Below are 19,097 nucleotides of genomic sequence, written 5' to 3'. Positions count from 1 at the left end.
TAGTCAGATTCCCCGCTTCCCTCTTCAGGACACTAAGCAGAGTCTGTGAGCTCTCCAGGATCTGGGAACAGAGATAGGCACAAGACAGTTCCTCCCATTGAAAAGCTCTTGTGGCCCAGCCCCCCTCACACACTGTGCCAGGGCCAGACTGTGGGGTCTATGGGACAGGAGCAGGTGAGAAAAAGCCCCTGAGGGGACAGGCGAACAGGATCAGCTGGGCCCTTTTCCCTCTGAGTCTAACCCAAAGCCCCTCCGTCGCACCCTGGGAAAGCTAGGCCATGCGAGCCCTGGCTCCTGCTGCCACTCTGCTGCTGCCCTTCTGCTGCTCATGGTACCCAGTACGGTGCAAAGAACAGGACCTACGATGCACCAGGCTCCACTGACAGCTGCGCTGTCACTCCACAGTGGGTCCGGCCACACCGCTGTCCTGTCGCCTCTGCTTGTGGGCAGCCTCAGGCCAAAAACCACCTAGGGACTCCCCGAGCTCCACCTTGAGGTAGGCGGCCTCCGTCTCTGCGATGGTCCGGTCAAACTCGTTGCGAGAGGCGATCTTGCGTGCCAGGTTCTCGTTGACTCGGGCCAGCTTCTCTGTCAACTGTCTCACTTCATTCTGCAGCCGCTGCTTCTCGTCCTCCTCCTGCTGGATCTGCCGGCACAACTCGTCCCGCTTCTGGCACAGGTCCTCGATGCCTAGGGTGGGTGAGGAGGCGCAGGCGCTGTGGGCCCAGGGCAGGAAGGAGCACCACCCCTCCCAGTCTGAAGCCCACCGCTTTGTAACACAGAAGGGTGGTGGCGGGCCCGGATGCCGGTGGAGTCACCTTCCGCCCGGCCCGGCCAGTGTCCACCTCCAGGGTCTCAGGGTTAAACAAGGCACCGCACGAGACCGCCGCGGGGCCGGGGACAGCGCATGCTCAAGCCCTCCGTCCTCCTGCTCGCCCCACAGATATCCAGCCCTCGGCTACGCCACACTGTGGCCGCGCGCGGGGCAGGTCCGCACGGCCTCCGCATCACCCGGCTGGACACGTACGCACCGGCCGCGCGCTGGGGGCCGTCCCGCCTGGGCCTGCGGGCCGCCAAGCCCCGCGCCCTCCCGCTGCCCGGGGGCCCGCCGCGCGGCCGCTCACACTTGACCAACTCGTTGTTGTAATTCTGCAGCGCCGCGCCCTGCTGGGTCATGGTAGCCGCCCGGGCTCGGCCGCGCCAACCGCCGCTACAGCATCGCCGCCCGCGCCTGCGCACTGCCTCCCGACGGCGCGCCCGCCACAAGACACCGCCGCGCGCCTTGTGTGCGTCATCGCCGTGCGCGCCCAACCCTGCGTCAACTCCGCGCGCCGGGCCGGCGGCTCTGGGGGCAGATGGCGGCGGCGGCGGCGGCGGCGGAGGGGTGCGGCGACCCCGGGCCTGCGCAGGAGCTGCTGGTGGCCTGGAATACCGTGAGCACCGGGCTAGTGCCGCCGGCCGCGCTAGGACTGGTGAGGCCCGGGAGGAGGCTTTGTTGGGGCGCCCGCCCTCGGGTCCCTGCGGCGCCATCCTCGCCCGCCCCTGTCCTGCCCCCTCCTCCACGGTCTCGCCTCGTTCGGCTCCCCGCAACCCTTCCGCGGTGTCGGGCCGGCATGCGCGCCCCGCGGACCAGGGGCAGCGGGGTTTCCACAGCCTCCCCTCTGCCCGTCCCTTCCCCACCTCTCCCCGCCTCTCCGCTGTGTTCCCTCCTTACGGTTGCCTGCACGCCAGGCGTCCTCCCGGACCAGCGGTGCGGTCCCGCCGAAGGAGGAGGAGCTGCGGGCGGCGGTGGAAGTTCTGAGGGGCCACGGTCTGCACTCAGTCCTGGAGGAGTGGTTCGTAGAGGTGCTGCAGAACGATCTACAGGCCAACATCTCCCTCGAGTTCTGGAATACCATCTCCCAGCGCGAGAACTGTGCGGACGAGCCTCAGTGCCTTCTGCTGCTCCTTGACGCTTTCGGCCTGCTGGAGAGCCGTCTGGATCCCTACCTGCATAGCCTAGAGCTCCTGGAGAAATGGACTCGCCTGGGCTTGCTGATGGGCACCGGCGCTCAGGGGCTTCGGGAAAAAGTCCACACCACGTTGCGGGGCGTCCTGTTCTTTTCCACTCCCAGAACCTTTCAGGAGATGATCCAGCGCCTCTATGGGCGCTTCTTGAGAGTCTATATGCAGAGTAAGAGAAAGGGAGAAGGGGGCACAGACCCGGAACTGGAGGGGGAATTGGACAGCAGGTATGCCCGACGCCGGTACTACCGGCTTCTGCAGAGCCCGCTGTGTGCGGGATGTGGCAGTGACAAGCAGCAATGCTGGTGCCGCCAGGCGCTGGAGCAGTTCCATCAGCTGAGCCAGGTCCTGTGAGTACTCACACTTGTGTGGTCTTGCCCTTGTCTCTCCTGACTCCCACTTGCTCCCCTGTGTCCAGCTAGTCTCTGCAGAGAGCTGGTAAGCTGGCTGGGGGTCCCTGCCACCTGTCCTGGTAGCCACAGACATGACAGAGGGAGGGTCCCCAGGATCCCTGTGCTGCAGGTTTGCGCCTTTTGTTTTGGATGCAGGTGTGTCTCTCTCTCACTCACGCTAGCCCAGGGTTCCATGCTTTGCTTACGCTAAGATTTTGTGTGAGTCCAAGTTTCCTGGGCTACACAGAATTCTGCCGTACCTTCTGTAGGCTAACTAGGGGAGAAGTGATGTTCATCCTACCCTGTAACTGCAAAAGGTGGGCTTGTTGCTTTTCCTCTCCAGAATGAGTTGGAGATTAGGCCGACATGCTGGGCAAGTGATTGCCTTCTCAGCCTTTTGAAGAGGGAAGGCTTTTGTTGTTGTTAGCACTAGGTTTTTATTGCACGGGTCCTCCACTCTCTGTGGCCACGTAAGACAATTTTGTCACTTTGAGTGCAGTGGTGGCAGTGCAACTGCCAAGGGAGTGGTCCTGTTGCTGGCAGGGGCCAGGGAGGCCCTGAAGGGCTTCTGTTGGGTCCATTCCAGATGAAAGTTACCTAGAAAGGTTCTTTTTCATCTCTTCTTGCATCCCTTTCTTATTGTAGATGAGGGTCTGTGCTGAAAAGCAGACACAGCAGTATCTATATTTAAGTGGCCAGAGAAGGGATGTATTAAGCTGTTGTTTCACAGCCATTTCTAGATGAGGCTTTGGTCCTTGGTAGCCATATATGCAGCTCACCTGGGGAAGGCCAGTGCCCTGGCCCGGGCAGACAGGCCCGCTGAGGAGGGAGGGTAGTGCCTTGTCCATGCTCCGTCCTCCCAGGGACTTTTCCTCGAAGCCCTTGGCACACTTGTGCCCCCTACCAGGAGGGCTGTGGAGAGGTGTGCACTGGATGTGCGCTGCATGCTCACAGGCAGGACTCTCCTCCAGACACAGGCTCAGTCTGCTGGAGCGGGTCAGTGCTGAGGCCGTGACCACCACCTTGCACCAGGTGACGCGGGAGCGGATGGAGGACCGCTGCCGGGGCGAGTACGAACGCTCCTTCCTGCGTGAGTTCCACAAGGTGAGGCCGCTCCCTCGGGCCAGGTCCCTTCGGACTGGAGGATAGGCTTCTGGCAAACCCAACACTCTGGCTTCAGAAGCGGCCAGAGAATGGAGACCTCACTGGCGGCTGAAGCTGTCTTGGTGCTGGGTGGAGGCCAGTTCTTCTGGGCCCACCCTGGTGACAGTGAGGAAGAGCCTGTGACATGCTCAGCGAGGTCTGTGCACAGTCCCATGGCTGCAGGCAGTGCCAAGGTCTGGGGTGTCCCACTGAGGGGCCTCGGGGTGCCCATGCTGTTAGAGTGTGGTCTGGGGCTCTGCTCTGGGCTCCCCAGAGTCATGGAGGAGCTGGGTCCAGCCTCGGGCCATCCAGCCTGCTCCCCTTCCCCCTTGTGTTTCTCTGCTGTTTCCTAGTGTTCACCTCCCGAGGATGCAGATTAGCTGCGACAGAGAATTCAAAGCAAGTGTCCCTCCTTGTAACAGTGGTCTGAAGTGGGTGGGAGCCTAGAGGCCTGGTTGGGGCAGCTGTGCTACCCACAGGTGGCAGTGTCCAGGTGGTCTCATTGGTGGTTGGATGGTCTGTGGGGGGACGTATGCGTCCTCAGGTCCATGTGGCAGTATCTCCTGTAGATTTACGTGTGTGCGTTTGAAATGTTCTCAGTATACGCTGTGTTGTCTGCACGTGGGGGGCTGGTTGTGTACTTGGCCCCAGGGCAAGTCTGTCCGCTCAGGTGGAGGCGAGCACATTCTCAGCGCCCTGCGTCAGGGTCGCTGTAGCCAGAGACAAGTGTGGGCACTGATGCACTTGGAGGGGTGTGGGGGTGCATTGATGGAGGGCCTGGGACTCCTCCTTTGGTCTCCTCATCCTGCTGATTGGCATGGGCTCCTGGCCTCCAGAGCAGGTGGCCTTGGGGAATCCCCTGGGCCTGGCCAGCAGGGTAGGTAGCTGTGGGCTTCTCCCAGCCTCTCTTCTGGATCTGGCTGGGGCTCAGCCCCCACCATCCGACACCTGTGCTCTCCCGACAGTGGATCGAGAGGGTGGTTGGCTGGCTGGGCAAGGTGTTCCTGCAGGACAGCCCCGCCAGGCCTGCGTCCCCTGAGGCCGGCAACACGCTGCGCCGCTGGCGCTGCCACGTGCAGAGGTTCTTCTACCGCGTCTATGCCAGCCTCCGCATCGAGGAGCTCTTCAGCATCATCCGAGGTCGGCCCCCACACACCTGCCTTCCTTGTGCCTGTGCCCTTCAGCTCCGTGGGTTGGGAGGGACACTTGGGGCTGTGCTGTCTGAGTGTGTCCTGGTGTGGCTCATCCCAACCCACTGTCGGGATCAGGTGTGAAATGGTGCCTGATGGTGCTTCTGGGTGTCTACCCCTGTCCCTCAGCCTCACTTCCCTGCTCTGGACTGGCCTGTGAGCGTTGTTCTGTCCCTCTGCCCTCTAGGCAGTTGTGGTCAAGTGTGTGGGCATGTGAAGGTGCAAGGGCAACGTGTGGCACCTGCAGGTGTCAGTCCTGGTTGTCAGACGTAGGTGTGGCTGCTCGACGTTTGGCTGGCTGCCTCCGTGTCCTCTCTCATACCCACAGTGAGTGTGCACCATGGATGTGTTTGCAAGCCCTGACCCTCTTCCTGCAGACTTCCCGGACTCTCGGCCAGCTGTCGAGGACCTCAAGTACTGCCTGGAAAGAACTGACCAGAGGCAGCAGCTGCTCGTGTCCCTCAAGGCCGCCCTGGAGACGCGTCTCCTCCACCCAGGTGCCTTGGGCTCTGCCCACCCACTGTTGAGCCCTGGGAGCCAGACCCCGGAGCCTCAGGGTCCAACCTGCCAGCCTGCAGGGCCTAGGCAGGAAGCGGGTTAAGGAAAAGCCTTGTGCAGTCTTCAGGGGAGGCTGGGGACCCTCTGCTTCACCCTCCTTTGAAGGGAGTCGTGGGAACTGACAGGTTTGGCCTGGGCGTGGAGGCAGTGCACGATCCCCCCAGAATGAACTGCCTGCTAAGAGGGGGCTTGGATCTTGGAAAGTTCTGGAGAAAGCATGTGTGAGTGGGTGCAGGTGGGGGGAGAAGGGGGCAGCTCCTGCAGGTCACGCCGGTCTAGGGAGTGAGGTCCAGTGGCAACCTGAGGACCACCTGACCAGTGTGCAGCTGCTCAATGTCCCTGTGTTGTCCTGGGTGCCACTGTGACCCTGTCTCTTTCTCCTGACCCTAGGTGTCAACACGTGTGACATCATCACTCTCTACATCTCCGCCATCAAGGCACTCCGGGTGCTGGACCCCTCCATGGTCGTCCTGGAGGTGGCATGTGAGCCCATCCGCCGCTACCTGAGGTGGGTGTCACGCTGGCTCCAGGAGCTGCTCAGACTTGGGGGAGCTGAGCTCCCTGTGGGGGCAGTGCAGCTGGGGATGTGGCCCTTGGGACACCAGGGCCACTCCGTCCCTCCTGCTGGGCCGAGGGGCCTCGCCTTTCCTCTTACTGACGCCAGTTCCTGTCCCTGTCACTCATTGTCACCATGCCTGTGTGCAGGCGCTGGGGGCCCCGCTTGGCAGCCCAGCAGAGAGGTGCCCCTGCTCAGTTTTGCCTTGCACTGACCAGGCCCCCAGGCTAGCTGGGGAGGAGTGGGGCCCTTGCTCAGCCTTTCCCATAATGAGGAACAGAGACTCAGGCTGTCTGCGGGAGAACGTGTTGGAGCCACTGCCGTGGCACAGCTACCCAGAGACCTGGGGGAGCTGGGAGCATCTGGAGCTGCTCTGACTGGTATCTGCTGTCTCTCAGCCATGAACAGCCTGGCTTTATGTCTGTCTTGTCAGCTTAGCTCCTGCTGCTCCCAGAAAATGGTGGTGTTTTGTTTTAATGTTTTTTTTCTTCTGAGAAAAAGTTTCATGGATCTGCTTTTAGCGTTGGCCAACTCGTGCTGGCTGCAGGGGTCAGGTGGGATCATGTGGTCAGGCAGGGCCAGCAGCAGGAGGCACCACGTGGGCCCACATTACTCATACCCGGCAGGACGCGGGAGGACACAGTGCGACAGATCGTGGCTGGGCTGACAGGGGACTCGGATGGGACAGGAGACTTGGCTGTTGAGCTGTCCAAGACAGACCCGGCAAGCCTGGAGACTGGCCAGGACAGTGAGGACGACTCCGGCGAGCCCGAGGACTGGGTCCCCGACCCTGTGGATGCTGACCCAGGTCCACCCCCGCCAGCCCCACAGGCTCTGGATTGTGAGGGAGGGTCCAGTGGCACTCTGCTTGAGTTTGTTGCCATGAGTGTTTTGGGACTTGAGGGGTCAGTGGTCAGTGCCCAGCCCAGTCCAGTTTCCCGGGGTGCTTGAGCTGGCTGTGGCAGGCTCGTGGTGGGCCGTGTCCCCATCCAGGCCCACAGGAGGGTGCCTGCTTGCCCACCTGCCTCGCTGCTCCTGCTGCTGGTGGAGAGGATTCCTTGGTGGCTTGTGCACTCACTGCCTCGACCTGGGCCTCGTGGGCTCCACAGGGTGAGCCCTGCCTAGGTGCAGATGACGTTGCCTCCGTCCCCACGAGGTGCCAGTGGTGCCCCCTCCTTGTGCTGTGCAGGGAAGTCCAGCTCCAAGCGGCGCTCCTCGGACATAATCAGCCTGCTGGTTAGCATCTACGGCAGCAAGGACCTCTTCATCAACGAGTATCGCTCACTGCTGGCTGACCGCCTCCTGCACCAGTTCAGCTTCAGCCCTGAGCGGTGAGGCCTGCGAGGCGCTGCTGGGCTCCGGGGCTGCCATGCGCTCTGCGTCTGACCGCCCTCTGTCGACTGCTGTGTCTGCGAGGAGCTGTGTCGCCTGAGGCTGGGCAGGGACTGGCCTCGGCTCAGCTGCTGCCTGGGCGGGCCCTGGCGCAGGGGGAGCGGGTCTCTGGGGACTTGCAGGCCTCTGCCGGGACGGAGCAGGCACGGGGCTGTGATGGCTGGAGCTGCACTTCCTGCTTCTCTTCCACACCTGGGGGCATCCCTTCCCTGCATGGGGGTGCCTGTGCAGCCTGTATGGAGGTGTTGGGTGCTCTGCTGTGGGTGCTGGTTGGGGCAGGGACATGCCACACCCCCTAAGACATGTGTCCTTCCAGGGAGATCCGCAACGTGGAGCTGCTGAAGCTGCGCTTTGGCGAGGCCCCGATGCACTTCTGTGAGGTCATGCTGAAGGTGGGCGCCCAGGGCTCCCTGCCCACCTGTCCTGGTCTCCCCAGACCAGACCCAGGGTCTTTGTGAGACCCCTGTCTCCTTACCCCAGGACATGGCAGACTCCCGCCGAATCAATGCCAACATCCGTGAGGAGGATGAGAAGCGGCCCGTGGAGGAGCAGCCGCCATTTGGCGTCTACGCTGTCATCCTGTCCAGCGAGTTCTGGCCGCCCTTCAAGGACGAGAAACTAGAGGTCCCTGAGGACATCAGGGAGGCCCTGGAGGTCTACTGCAAGAAGTATGAGAAGCTGAAGGTACTGTCCAGGCTCCCCTGTGGCAGGGGCGAAGCACAGGTGGGCTGCGGCCTGACCTGGTGCCCCTTCCACACCTGGCTTGCTCAGGACAGTGCCAGGCTGCGCAGGGACAGCAGGGCACGGCCGTCTCTGCAGTCGCTCTCGCTCTTCCTGCCGTCCCCTTCTGATGCCCCTCACGTGTCTCTGCATTGGGGCGAGAGGGTGGGGCCAGTGCTGTGCTCCCCCTGCCTTCCCTTCTAGGAGCCTGCGTGCGAGCACGTGTGCGTGGATGGGCATGCGTGCATGTGCTCTTGCATGTACTTGAGGTGGGGACGCATCGCCTGTCTGAGCGTCCTCTTCCACCGTTCATCCTCTGGCCTTTCAGACTGGGGTTTGGCGTGCCGCGCTTGCCCCAGGGAGAGTCAGGGGGCGTCCACCCAGGAGCCTCCAGGAAGTCTCCAGATTGCTCTCGAGGCATTTGATCTCCGTGACCCTACTGTGACCCTGGCCTTACCCCAGCTTACTTCCCTGGAAGCTGCTTTCCTACGTTCCAGGGCGCTGGAAGAACAGTGCCGACTGCTGTTGGGGCCCTGGGGGTATGGGCTCAGTGAGGAGGAGAGGCTGGAGCACTGCAGGTGTGCGGTGTGGTGAGGAGCGGGGCCGGGATGGGGACTAGCTGAGTTCTGCGCTTGTCCCTTCCAGCGGCTAAGCCCGGCAGTCCTGGGGCGGGGAGTCCAGGTGGTAGATGTGGCAGGAGGAGCCTGGTGTGGGCAGGAGGTGACAGTATGTAGGAGGGCCTTTCCTTCCAGGTGATGGTACAGCAGAGATGTGGTGGGAGAGAGGAGGGAGTTAGGACTTGTCCCAGGTTTCTGGGGACAGGTGGAGAAGCAGGGTCTGGGGTGTTCAGTCTGACAAGTGGGTTGTGGGGCCTGAGAGGCCGCAGGGTGCAGCCCAGAGAGCACTTCGGCCTGAGGGGACACTGAGCACCCAAGTGAGGATGAGTCCAGCAGGCACCCAGGGTGCAGACCCTGAGCCCCAGGAGCTCCTGGGACACCTCCAGAGATGGGGGCCAGTAACCAGGGCTTGAAGAGGCCTCGGGACAGAGCCCCAGGAGGGAGGCAGGTAGGGCTGGGGGGGGGGGGGGGGGGGGGGGGGGGGCAGCGGGAGAGGAGGCAGCTTCTCCAGGTTTGCTGTGAGAGAGGTGTTGGATGTAGCTGCATTTGGTGTCATAGGCCAAGAACCTAGTTCCTAGAGAGGAGGGCTCAGTGCAGGACAGCCAGTCCCTGGACAGGGACTTCTTTCCAGAGATGAGGGCAGGGCCCTGGAGCGAGGAGGCTCGAGTGAACTTGCAGCCTTTGAGGGTCTGAGTGGCGCCTGCTGGCTACCCACCCCCCATCCCCCACCCCCCTGTACTTTCCACTCCTGCCTGTGTCGTGGCGCTGGCTTGTGGAGCCTGCCAGCGCTGCACCACCTCCTCCTGGTTGAGGACATCTGTGTGCTCGGTGCCCTCTCCTCGCCCTTCTGGCTGCCCCGTTGGTGTGTAGCCTCCCTGTGCTCTCCATTGCCCCTGCCGGGAGAGGCCCGACTGGCCTCCACCAGGGTCTCCACTTGGGTCCCGGGGGTGGCTCAGCCACATCCTGCTGCTCAAGCTCAATGCACCTGATGTGATGCACCCAGTGCACTTGGTCTTCACTCCAGTTGCACTTGTAGTGGCTAGGGTGGGTCCTAAGGCTGTGTCAAGAGGGCAGGCCTGTGGCCACAACGCCTCTGCCTCCCACCAGCTGAGCTCCTGGCCTGAGGACTGTGGTGGACATGTGTGGGTGGTGGTGCAGCCCACAGTGTCCTTGCCTGTGCTGTCTGCTGCTGGGCCTTGCGTCTGCCCAGCTACAGGCTGGAGCGGTGGTTGTAAAAGTCATGGCCTTGGAGCCAGAGCTCCTGGCTGCAGCTTTGCTGGTTGCAACCTGGGCAAGCTGCGACTCTCCTTCCATTTTCTCGGCAAAGTAGGGATCGGTATTGCCGCCCCCCTGAGAGCTGTGGGGACTGTGGAAGGTCCTGTGGCTGTACTGGTGTCCTGGGGGCGGCCGTAGCAAAGTACCACAAATGGGGGCTTGAAGCAACAGAAGTTTATTGTCATAGTTCTGGCAGCTAGAAGTCCAAAGTCAGGGTGTCATAGGATTGTGCTCCCTCCCAAGGCTCCAGGGGAGAGTGCTTCCTTGCCTCGTCCAGCTTCTGGTGGCTCCAGGTGCTCCTTGGCTTGTAGCTGCATCACTTGAACTTCTGTCTCTGTTATCACGTGGCTTTTTCCTGTCTCTTTGTCTAAATTTCCCTTTTCTTGTAAGGATACTAGTCATATTGGATTAAGGGCTCACCCATCCTATTCCAGTATGACTTCATGTTAAATAGTTGTTATTTCTAGGTAAGGTTACATTCTGAGCTACTGGGTATTAGACTTTAATATCTTTTGGGGGAGGTCACAGTTCAACTCATGAGAGTCCACCATCTGGTACCCTAAAATGCTTGTCTTTCCCACGTGCAAAATCCATTCAGCCTATTCCAACATCCCCAAAGTCTTAACTTTTCCAGCACCAACTCTAGGTTCAGTCTCATCTACATGCCAAGTCAAGGTCCCAGATCTCAGCATCTACAGAACATCTCCGTCAGGTTCAGGAACAGTTCCTCCTGGAGCACAGCTCCTCCTCAGCTGTGGACCTGTGAAACCAGACAAGTAGCTGTCTGCTTCCAAAGGACAGTTGTGGGACAGGTGTAAGGCAGATACGCCATTCCCAAAGGGAGAAGCTGCCAGGAAGGAAGGAAAGAAGGAAGGAAGGAAGGGGTCTCAGGCCCTGAGCAAGTCTGAAGCCCAGCAGAGGAGGTTCTGTTTGATTTCAAGGACTGAGAAAACCTTCCTTGGCTTGAGGCTGTCTTCTCGGCCCACAGGGTGCCTCTGCTAGGCCTCTGCACTGAAGCTTCCCTCAGATTCATGCTCTCATTGGTTGTCTCTCCCTTTTGGTCCAGGCTGGCAGTGTTTCTACTGGTATAAAATCCTCAGAAACCTTGTTGGCCTCCATGCAGGTCATGGGCGTCCAAGCCATCAGTCACAGGCCCTCACATTTGTCTTGGACAGCCACTCTCTGTCCTGGCTTCTCTAAGCCTGCTGGTGGCTCCACCATCACATGCTCATCTCTTTGGCCACACTCTTGGCTCTGTCTTCAGAGCACACAGAAGAATGTCCTGATCATCAAGTGCCGCCTCCTGTGGCTCACCAGTTCTCTCCGCTTTGCCTCTTGCATTTTACTACCAGCGGCAAGGAAACACCAGGCTGCACCTTGCACACTTTGCTTGGAAATCTTGGCTAAATATTCCAGGTCATCACCTGCAAGTTCTGCTTCCCACTCAGCAGAACACGTCTCTGCTACCTTCTGATGAGGGTCACCCTTCCTCTTTCCATTGACGCTTGCTCCTTTCAACAGACTTCACCAGAGTGGCCTCTACTGTCCATGTTTCTACCAACAGTCTCTTCAGAGCAATCCAGGCTTTTACAAGCATGCGGCTCAGAACTCTCCCAGCCTCCACCCAGCTCCCAGCTCCACAGCCACTTCCACATTTTTAGTTACGTGTTACAGCAGCACCCCTGTCCCAGGATCAAAATCTGAATTGCTTTCCTGTGGTGCCTACAACAAAGTACCACAAACCAGGTGGCTGAAAACGACAGAAATGTCTCTGTTCTGGAGGCCTCCAGACTCTGTGACCAAGGTGTTGGCAGGTCTGCGCTTCTTCTGAAAGCTGTAGGAGAGCCCTTCCTGCCTCTTTGGCTTCTGGTGGGGCCAGCAGTCCTTGGCATTTCTTGGCTTGTAGCCACATCACTCCCGTCTCTACCTCCATCTCACGTGGCTCTCTTGTGTCTGTGTCTTGACTCCATCTTCCCTCTCCTTGTAAGGACATCGATATGTTAGATTAGGGCCCGCTCTACTCCAGGGTGACCTCATCTTAACTAATTACATCTGCAGCAATCCTGTTTCCGGGTCAGGCCCCATTCTGAGTTCCCCTGTTTCCAGGTCAGGGCCCATTCCAAGGTCCCCTGTTTCCGGGTCAGGCCTCATTCCAAGGTCCCCTGTTTCCGGGTCAGATCCCATTCCAAGGTCCCCTGTTTCCAGGTCAGGCCCCATTCTGAGGTCCTGGGGGGTAAGACTTGGGTCTCTTCTGGAGCCAGTTCAACTCCTAGCAGCAGCCCTCATGGTTAGGCCCTCAGGGTTACGTCATGATGGTTGAGGGAGGGGGACTGGAGCCCCGCCTTGTGCTCATCCTGCTGCTGCCTGTCTGCCTGCTGGGGGGTCGGGGGAGCAGGTCAGGGAGCCCTTTCCTCAGCTGGGGCCAGGTAGCAGAGCTTTGTCCAGCTGGACCCAGCCAGATCTGCTGGGCTGCTTGTGCTGACCCCAGCCCTCCCCAGGCCATGCGGACCCTCAGCTGGAAGCACACCCTGGGCCTAGTGACCATGGATGTGGAGCTGGCCGACCGCACCCTGTCTGTGGCAGTGACCCCTGTGCAGGCGGTGGTCTTGCTGTACTTCCAGGACCAAGGTAAGCCTACCAGACCCTAGCCGGCCTGCCCCAGCCATGCCTCCTGGGAGCCAGTGCTGGGTCCTGATCTCTGTCTGCTGAGGGGTGGGCCATGCAGGCAGCAGCCCCTTCCCTCCCCTTTCCCATGGGGCCTGGCTGGGCCGCCTGGTCCCTCTGACCTCTGGGAAGCTGAACTGGGCTAACAAGGTGGAGGGAGGCTCGGCCTTGCCCAGTCTGCCCAGAGTGCCTGGCTGCCCCGCACACAGCCAGCTGGACGCTGGAGGAGCTGAGCAAGGTGGTGAAGATGCCCGTGGCGCTGCTGCGGCGGCGGATGTCAGTGTGGCTGCAGCAAGGTGTGCTGCGGGAGGAGCCTGCTGGCACCTTCTCTGTGGTCGAAGAGGAGCGGCCCCAGGACCGAGACAACATGGTGCTCATTGACAGCGATGACGAGAGCGACTCGGGCATGGCCTCCCAGGCTGACCAGAAGGAGGAGGAGCTGCTGGTGCGCCCGGGGGTGGGGTGGCGCAGGGGGATGGCTGGCTTGGGTTTCCGTGTGGTAGTAGCCTGGATGGTGGCCTGCCTGATGGCTGGCCTGGCCGCTGTCCCCCTAGCTCTTCTGGACGTACATCCAGGCCATGCTGACCAACCTGGAGAGCCTCTCGCTGGAGCGCATCTACAGCATGCTCCGCATGTTTGTGGTGACTGGGCCAGCGCTGGCTGAGATTGACCTGCAGGAGCTCCAGGGCTTCCTGCAGAAAAAGGTGCGCGACCAGCAGCTCATCTACTCGGCCGGCGTCTACCGCCTGCCCAAGAACTGCAGCTGACCTGCCAGGCCCTTCCCACACCATCCCCGCCTCATCCCCACCTCGGCGTGTCCTGCTCAGCCCACCCGCCCCTCACCCAGTGCCCCCCATGCTCCTGCCCAGCTCCCACACGCCCCTGCCCAGCCCCGAGACTGCAGAGTAAAGCAGATGGTTCTTCATCCTTTCCCTGTCCTGGTGGCTTTGTGGGCCCCTCAGGGACAGGTGATCCAGGGTCTCCCTCCAGATGAGCCTCCCTGTCACCTGGCAGGGCCTCCCTCCTTGGGAGCAGATGAGGGAAGCTGCCCGAGGAGCCAGCCCAGCCCTGGCCTGCACACCTGTCTTTGGGCTCCAAACCTGAAGGAGTCCTGGCACGTGGGTGACTCTGGGCTGCACCAGCCAGGGTAGGGCCTCAGATCTGAGGCCTGAGGCTCAGGCAGACGTGCACCAGGGCTTGGCTTCCCTCGAACCACCCCTGGGGCCTCCAGCTGCAGCCTCACTCCTCTGGCCTTTGAAAGGAACCTTTAGGGTCACCCTCCCTCTACCCAACCTGAGGGTCTGGCCCCGAGGTGCTGAGCGGAGAGCCCCAGGGCTGCTGCTGGGACGTGCGGGCTTGGTAAGAGGGGCTTGGTAAGAGGCTAGCGTTGGCTGAGCTTCCCCTGCTAAGGCAAGAACTTCCCGCATCTGCAGCAGGAGCGGCTGACCGGGACGCACGCTGGGGCAGAAGGACTGTCCCACACTAGGGCTGGGCTGCTGCAGTGCTCGGGGCTCACAGTGAAGTGTGCTTTCAGAAAGCCGCCAGACGTGTGGCCTCAGTGCTCGTGTCCTGAGATGAAGGGCCCCACGAGCCCAGCCTTCCCCAGCGCAGGGGCGCAGGGCTGGTGTGTCCAGAACACAGGGTCCTGTCCAAGGCCCATTTGGGGACCCAGCACTGTCCAGGCTCAGGAGGCAGCGGAAGGTTGGCTCCACCCAGGCCTTCAGAGTTGCCCTGGGCGCCACAGCCTCCGTTGCTGAGAACTTGCTGGTCTGACAGGACCTGCTCTTCTGGTGGTGCTGTCCTCACAGGCAACAAAGGCCCTTTGGAACCTGCATCCCCACTGTTCCACTCTCGCCCAGGAGCGGGTCATTCCTAGGCCCCAGACAGCTCCTGAATCCCCACCAGGCTGCCTCCCAGTGCTCGCCCCAATCTCTCTGCTTTGCCCTGCTCCACATAGGAGTCCTGATGGCAGTCCCACTTCCAGAACTTTCTCTCCTTACTCCAGAGAATTCTGTTTGCACAGGCCTGAAAGGAGGAAATGGTAGGAGTTAGGCACATTAGCCTGAGCCATTTGAGGAGTTGGACGAGCCAGCAGCTCCCTCCCTCAGGCTTCATGTGCCAGTCTGCTCCAGGGCTGGCTGTGCTGGGGGCACAAGAGGAGCTGCTGCCCTCCTCTTACTTCTAGTGGAGGCCCTCCCTGGCACCAGGCTGGGTGCGCCTTCGTCATCTTAACCAGGATGCAAACCTGCTGGACTGGCCTGGCAAGGTGGCAGCACTAGCCCCTGGGCACACCTGTTCTATGTTCCTTTGGACTTGGTTTGCGGACGAGTGTGGTAAAACTCAGTGTGTCTTGGGTCACAACATCACTCAAGAGGTGCAGAGGTGTGCAAGGAGCTGCTGGCTGGTCCCTGAGGGCCCCACCAGGAGGGGGGCACCTGTGCCAGCAGTCAGGGAGGTCCCTGGTGGCCAGGGGCCAGCTGGGGCCAAGCTGTGCCCTTCCCCCTGGTGCCCAGTGGGATCATCGTGGGACGTGGGACGCGCGTTTCCTCCTGCTTGTGGTTTGTTTGGCAGATCCTCAGAGGAGTGGGCAGGGGCCGGGAGGAGGCTGAAGTTAACCCTGACCACGCCAGCCTGCAGGCAAGTCCCTTGAGCGGCGCTTGCCTGGTCTGCAGGAAGCTGCAAGGGAACAGAGCCTTGGAGGGGAGGGCGGGCGGGCCAGAGGTGGCAGTGGGCTCTAACTTTACTGCCACATTTAAGCCGGGCCTCAGACGCTGCCTGCAATCATTTCTGAGCCACCTGCTCCTAGAGGAGGATGTTCTGGGGAGATTTGTGGCCTGTGGGCAGTGCCCCGCTTCCCGGGTGATTAGGGATCCCTAAGGGGCCCTCCAGACCTGGACATTGCTGGGGTGTGGCCAGGACCCTCCTCAAAACAGCCAGTGTGAGGGCAGTGGGCACAGGCCCAGGCCTGGCCCCCTCGGTCCCTGCTTGTCCCAGTCTCAGGTGGAGGGTGGTGACTTGGGTCAGCTGGAGCCCAGGCCCCCTGAGCTGCTGCAGCTCTTACCTTGACGGAGAAACTGAGGCCCAGTGCTGCCCGCTGTGGGCCTTCAGGTTTCCCAGCCAGGCCACTGTCTCCACCGCCCCAGGGGCCCAAGTGCAGGCCCCACCCCTTCCCTATGAAGCAGCATCCACCTGAGGCCAGGGCAGCCCCACCATTGTCTCTGTCTCAGATCCGGCCAGGGCACTAGGAGTGGCTCCTGTCTACCCTACCTAAACCCCTAGGCTGCCTGCCCAGAGCTCCTCCAATCCTGGTCCCCAGGGGTGAGTGAAGCTCCAGCTGGGGCCCTGCCCCCACCCTCCCTACCTCACAACCCAACTGTGAGGTCAGCACCTTCTGATGAGTTCCGTCCAGAGATTTGTGGTGGGGCCGGGGGCTGGACATGGCCCCCTGTCCCCAGCCTGACTCCTGCCTGGTCGGCAGCCCCCTCTGCGTGATATGTGTGTCCCTTTTGCTCATCCCAGCTGCAGGTGCCTCCTCCTGCCCCCAAGCCCTGCCCCAGCCAGGGCCCTCCCTGATCCAGGCAGGCCAGGCGCGCATGTCCTGGTGGCCACATGGTGGGGGGTGCCCCAGGGTCCTCCACCACGGTTGATGATGGCCCTGTCTCTGCAGCTGGAACCTACTGCGAGTGCAGCCTTGGCCTCAGTCGCGAGGCCCTGATCGCCCTGCTCGTGGTCCTGGCGGGTGTCAGCGCCAGCTGCTTCTGTGCTCTCGTCATCGTGGCAGTTGGCGTCCTGCGAGCCAAGGGGTGCGTGAGCCCCAGGGCCAGGGTGGGTGGGTGAGGGCCTAGGGCCATACTGCCCACCTTGGGTCCTCAGTCTTGCTGGGAGAAGGGCCTCTGCTCCTGGGTGGATGTCACCACGGGCTTGAGAATGGCAGTTCCAGACTGGGTTGGTGGGGTGCAGAGGGCACTTCTGGGCTCCTGGAGCCCAGCCCCATTGTTCCTGGATTCATACCTACCTTTATCCTCCCAGTGAAACATGCCCTGGACACATGGACAGCAGGTGAGTGACCCCAGGGGAAGACCCCAAGGATGAGCTGTGCCCTTGTTCCCTGCCCTGCGAGGTGCAGTTCACAGACACATCAGGGGCCCTGACCCCAGGGCTGGGTGTGTCCTGGGTGGTCAAGGCCATGTGAGCCCATGCTGATGGCCCCCTGCCACTGACCTGACCTGGCCCGTGGTGTGCAGGTTGGTGGGGCACTTTGGGGTCCAGGAAGATCACATGGACTTGCACACGGTGCATGTGGAGTCCCACCTCGTGGACCCTGACCTGGAGGTCTCCATGATGCCGGCCCTGGAGGATCACGGTCTCATGGCCATCCCCATGGACTCGAGAGTCCCATCCGTGACTCTGGAGGAGCCACCCTGCCCACCACCACTACATGAGTAGGGCTGCACAGCGAGGGGGAAGGGGAATTAAAAAGTATTTAGTGGTTCTGTGCTGTCCTCCTTGCCGGCAGCTCCTAGAGCCCTGCGCCATGCAGCTGTGTCACGGAGTGGGAAGGGGTCTGAGCGCACCTGGGTCATTTCTTTTATTTTTAATAGGGGTGCCCCGTGCCCACACCAGGCACCTGCTGTCCACCCTCCAGGGCAGGGAACCATACCCCTGGGGTCTCCACTTCCTCCTGCCGTGGTTTCAGCCTAGCTCCTCCCTGCATCTTCTGCTTTATCCCATGAAGCTGGCAGGGCTCCTGGGCCCCTGCCCACCCTGCCCCCATCCCCACCCCTGGAAACCCCAGGACAGGATGTACAACTCTGGTGACTCCAGAGGGAGCAGCATTTGACAGGAGGACTTGGGCTGGTGCCCTGCCCCACCCATAAAGTGTCCTTGAGGTTCCAGGTGAGTCCTTAGAAGGCAGACTTCACGCTGCCTCCCAGCCTTCCCCCACAGCCTGCCCCTGGGCCCAGTCCCTAGCATGTGCTGTGCCCCACCAATCACCCACCATCAGGATGGGACCGGGCCTATGTGGGGGGCCACTGTGTGTATGCACTGAGGTCACTCTGCTGAGCCAGAGACGGCCTGAGACCGGGGTGAGGAGCAAAGGTGCATTCCTTGTGTCGCATCCACGAGTTGGGTGGGTGCAGCTGCTCAGGCCTCAGCAGGGCCGGGTGTGGCGGACGACGCCGAGGAGCGGGTGGGGGGGCGGGGTGGCGTCTCGTCAGCGTCGCTGCTGGCGCGGAGCCATGAGGAGCCCGGGAGCTCCGGGACAGGTGGCTGGCAGTGCCGGGCGCTGGCTTTGTGCCCAGCCCCCGCCCTAGGCGCGGGACGAGCCATGGGACAGGAACTGCCGGCGCGAGCCCGAGGCGGAGAGTCAATATCTGTGCGGGCGCCGCAGGGACGGACGGGCTCCGGGGACGCACGGACAGCAGGCCTCCCCTCGCAGGTCCCACTCCTGCCCCCATGCGGAACCCCTCTTTTCTCTCGTGGCCGCCGCCACCACTGTTGCTGCTGCTACTGTCTCCGTGGCCAGTCTGGGCCCAGGCGTCGGCTGCGGCCGCCCCCTCGGGAGCCCGGGGAGACTTGGCCTGCCCCGAGGCGTGCGCGTGCGCGCCAGGCGGTCAGGCCAACTGCTCCCGGCGCGAGCTGCCCGCCGTACCAGGGGGCCTGAACTGGAGCGTGCTCGCGCTGCTGCTGGACCACAACCGCGTGCGCGCGTTGCCGCCCGGTGCCTTCGTGGGCGCTGGGGCACTGCTACGCCTGGACCTGCGCGAGAATGGGCTGCGCTGGATGCACGCGCGGGCCTTCTGGGGCCTGGGCGCGCTGCAGCACCTCGACCTCAGCGCCAACCAGCTGGAAGCGCTAGCCCCCGGTACCTTCGCGCGGCTGCGCGCTCTGCGCGCCCTCTCGCTGGCCGGCAATCGGCTAGCGCGCCTGGAACCTGCGGCCCTGGGCGCACTCCCGCTGCTGCACGAGCTCAGCCTGCAAGATAACCAGCTGTCTGCGCTCCCTCCCGGCCTGCTGACCTGCCTGCCCGCTCTCAATGCGCTGCGCCTCCGTGGCAACCCCTGGGCCTGCGGCTGCGCTCTGCGCCCGCTCTGCATCTGGCTGCGCAGGCACCCACGGCCCGCGCCAGGTGAGCCCTGGGGGATGGGGGCGGGGGCGGGCGCGGGCTACCACTAACGCCGCCGCAGCCTCCTGACGCCGCGCCGGTGTCCCGCAGAGACCGAGACGCTGCTCTGCGTGTCGCCGGGGAACCTGGTGCTCAGTCCCTTGACCGCCTTCCCCGACGCCGCCTTCAACCACTGCGCGCAGTCACTCGCCCCGCGGGACCTGGCCGTGGTCTACGCACTCGGGCCCGTGTCCTTCCTTGCCAGCCTGGCCGCCTGCCTGGCGCTGGGCACCATGATCACCGCCTGCCGCACGCGCCGCCGCCGCCTCGCCGCCGCCCGCCGCCCACCGAGGAGACCGCCGGATCCCGGGCCCTGCTCGGCCTCGCTCGCAGACACTGGGAGCCCCGCCGCCGCCGCCCAAGCCTGAGCGGGCTGCGGCTGCCCTCGAATCTTCCCTGTATGCCCTGCCCCCCTTCACA

At 62.4% G+C, this 19,097-nt stretch overlaps 3 protein-coding genes across 3 annotated transcripts; all 3 read left to right on the top strand.

Annotated features, from left to right (window-relative positions):
• Nucleotides 1-1,310: 1,310 nt before the first annotated feature.
• ANAPC2 (anaphase promoting complex subunit 2) lies at nt 1,311-15,141 on the top strand. Its single transcript, XM_046672499.1, has 13 exons — nt 1,311-1,472; nt 1,732-2,354; nt 3,368-3,500; nt 4,505-4,679; nt 5,107-5,226; nt 5,678-5,795; nt 6,470-6,651; nt 7,033-7,174; nt 7,552-7,627; nt 7,716-7,919; nt 12,346-12,475; nt 12,721-12,956; nt 13,066-15,141. The coding sequence occupies exons 1-13, from the start codon at nt 1,356-1,358 to the stop codon at nt 13,276-13,278; spliced, it is 2,469 nt and encodes an 822-aa protein (XP_046528455.1). The 5' UTR covers nt 1,311-1,355; the 3' UTR covers nt 13,279-15,141.
• Nucleotides 15,142-15,933: 792 nt separating this feature from the next.
• On the top strand, nt 15,934-17,002 carry TMEM210 (transmembrane protein 210). The gene is made up of 4 exons (XM_046672502.1): nt 15,934-16,036; nt 16,179-16,314; nt 16,541-16,570; nt 16,756-17,002. The coding sequence occupies exons 1-4, from the start codon at nt 15,949-15,951 to the stop codon at nt 16,955-16,957; spliced, it is 456 nt and encodes a 151-aa protein (XP_046528458.1). The 5' UTR covers nt 15,934-15,948; the 3' UTR covers nt 16,958-17,002.
• An 87-nt stretch (nt 17,003-17,089) lies between these two features.
• LRRC26 (leucine rich repeat containing 26) lies at nt 17,090-19,081 on the top strand. The gene is made up of 2 exons (XM_046672501.1): nt 17,090-18,641; nt 18,729-19,081. The coding sequence occupies exons 1-2, from the start codon at nt 17,969-17,971 to the stop codon at nt 19,043-19,045; spliced, it is 990 nt and encodes a 329-aa protein (XP_046528457.1). The 5' UTR covers nt 17,090-17,968; the 3' UTR covers nt 19,046-19,081.
• Nucleotides 19,082-19,097: the final 16 nt, after the last annotated feature.

Source organism: Equus quagga, chromosome 1 (assembly GCF_021613505.1).
Source record: "Equus quagga isolate Etosha38 chromosome 1, UCLA_HA_Equagga_1.0, whole genome shotgun sequence".
Taxonomy (NCBI): domain Eukaryota; kingdom Metazoa; phylum Chordata; class Mammalia; order Perissodactyla; family Equidae; genus Equus; species Equus quagga.
Note: the sequence above shows the minus strand (reverse complement) of the source record. Positions and strands in the feature narration are given on the sequence as shown.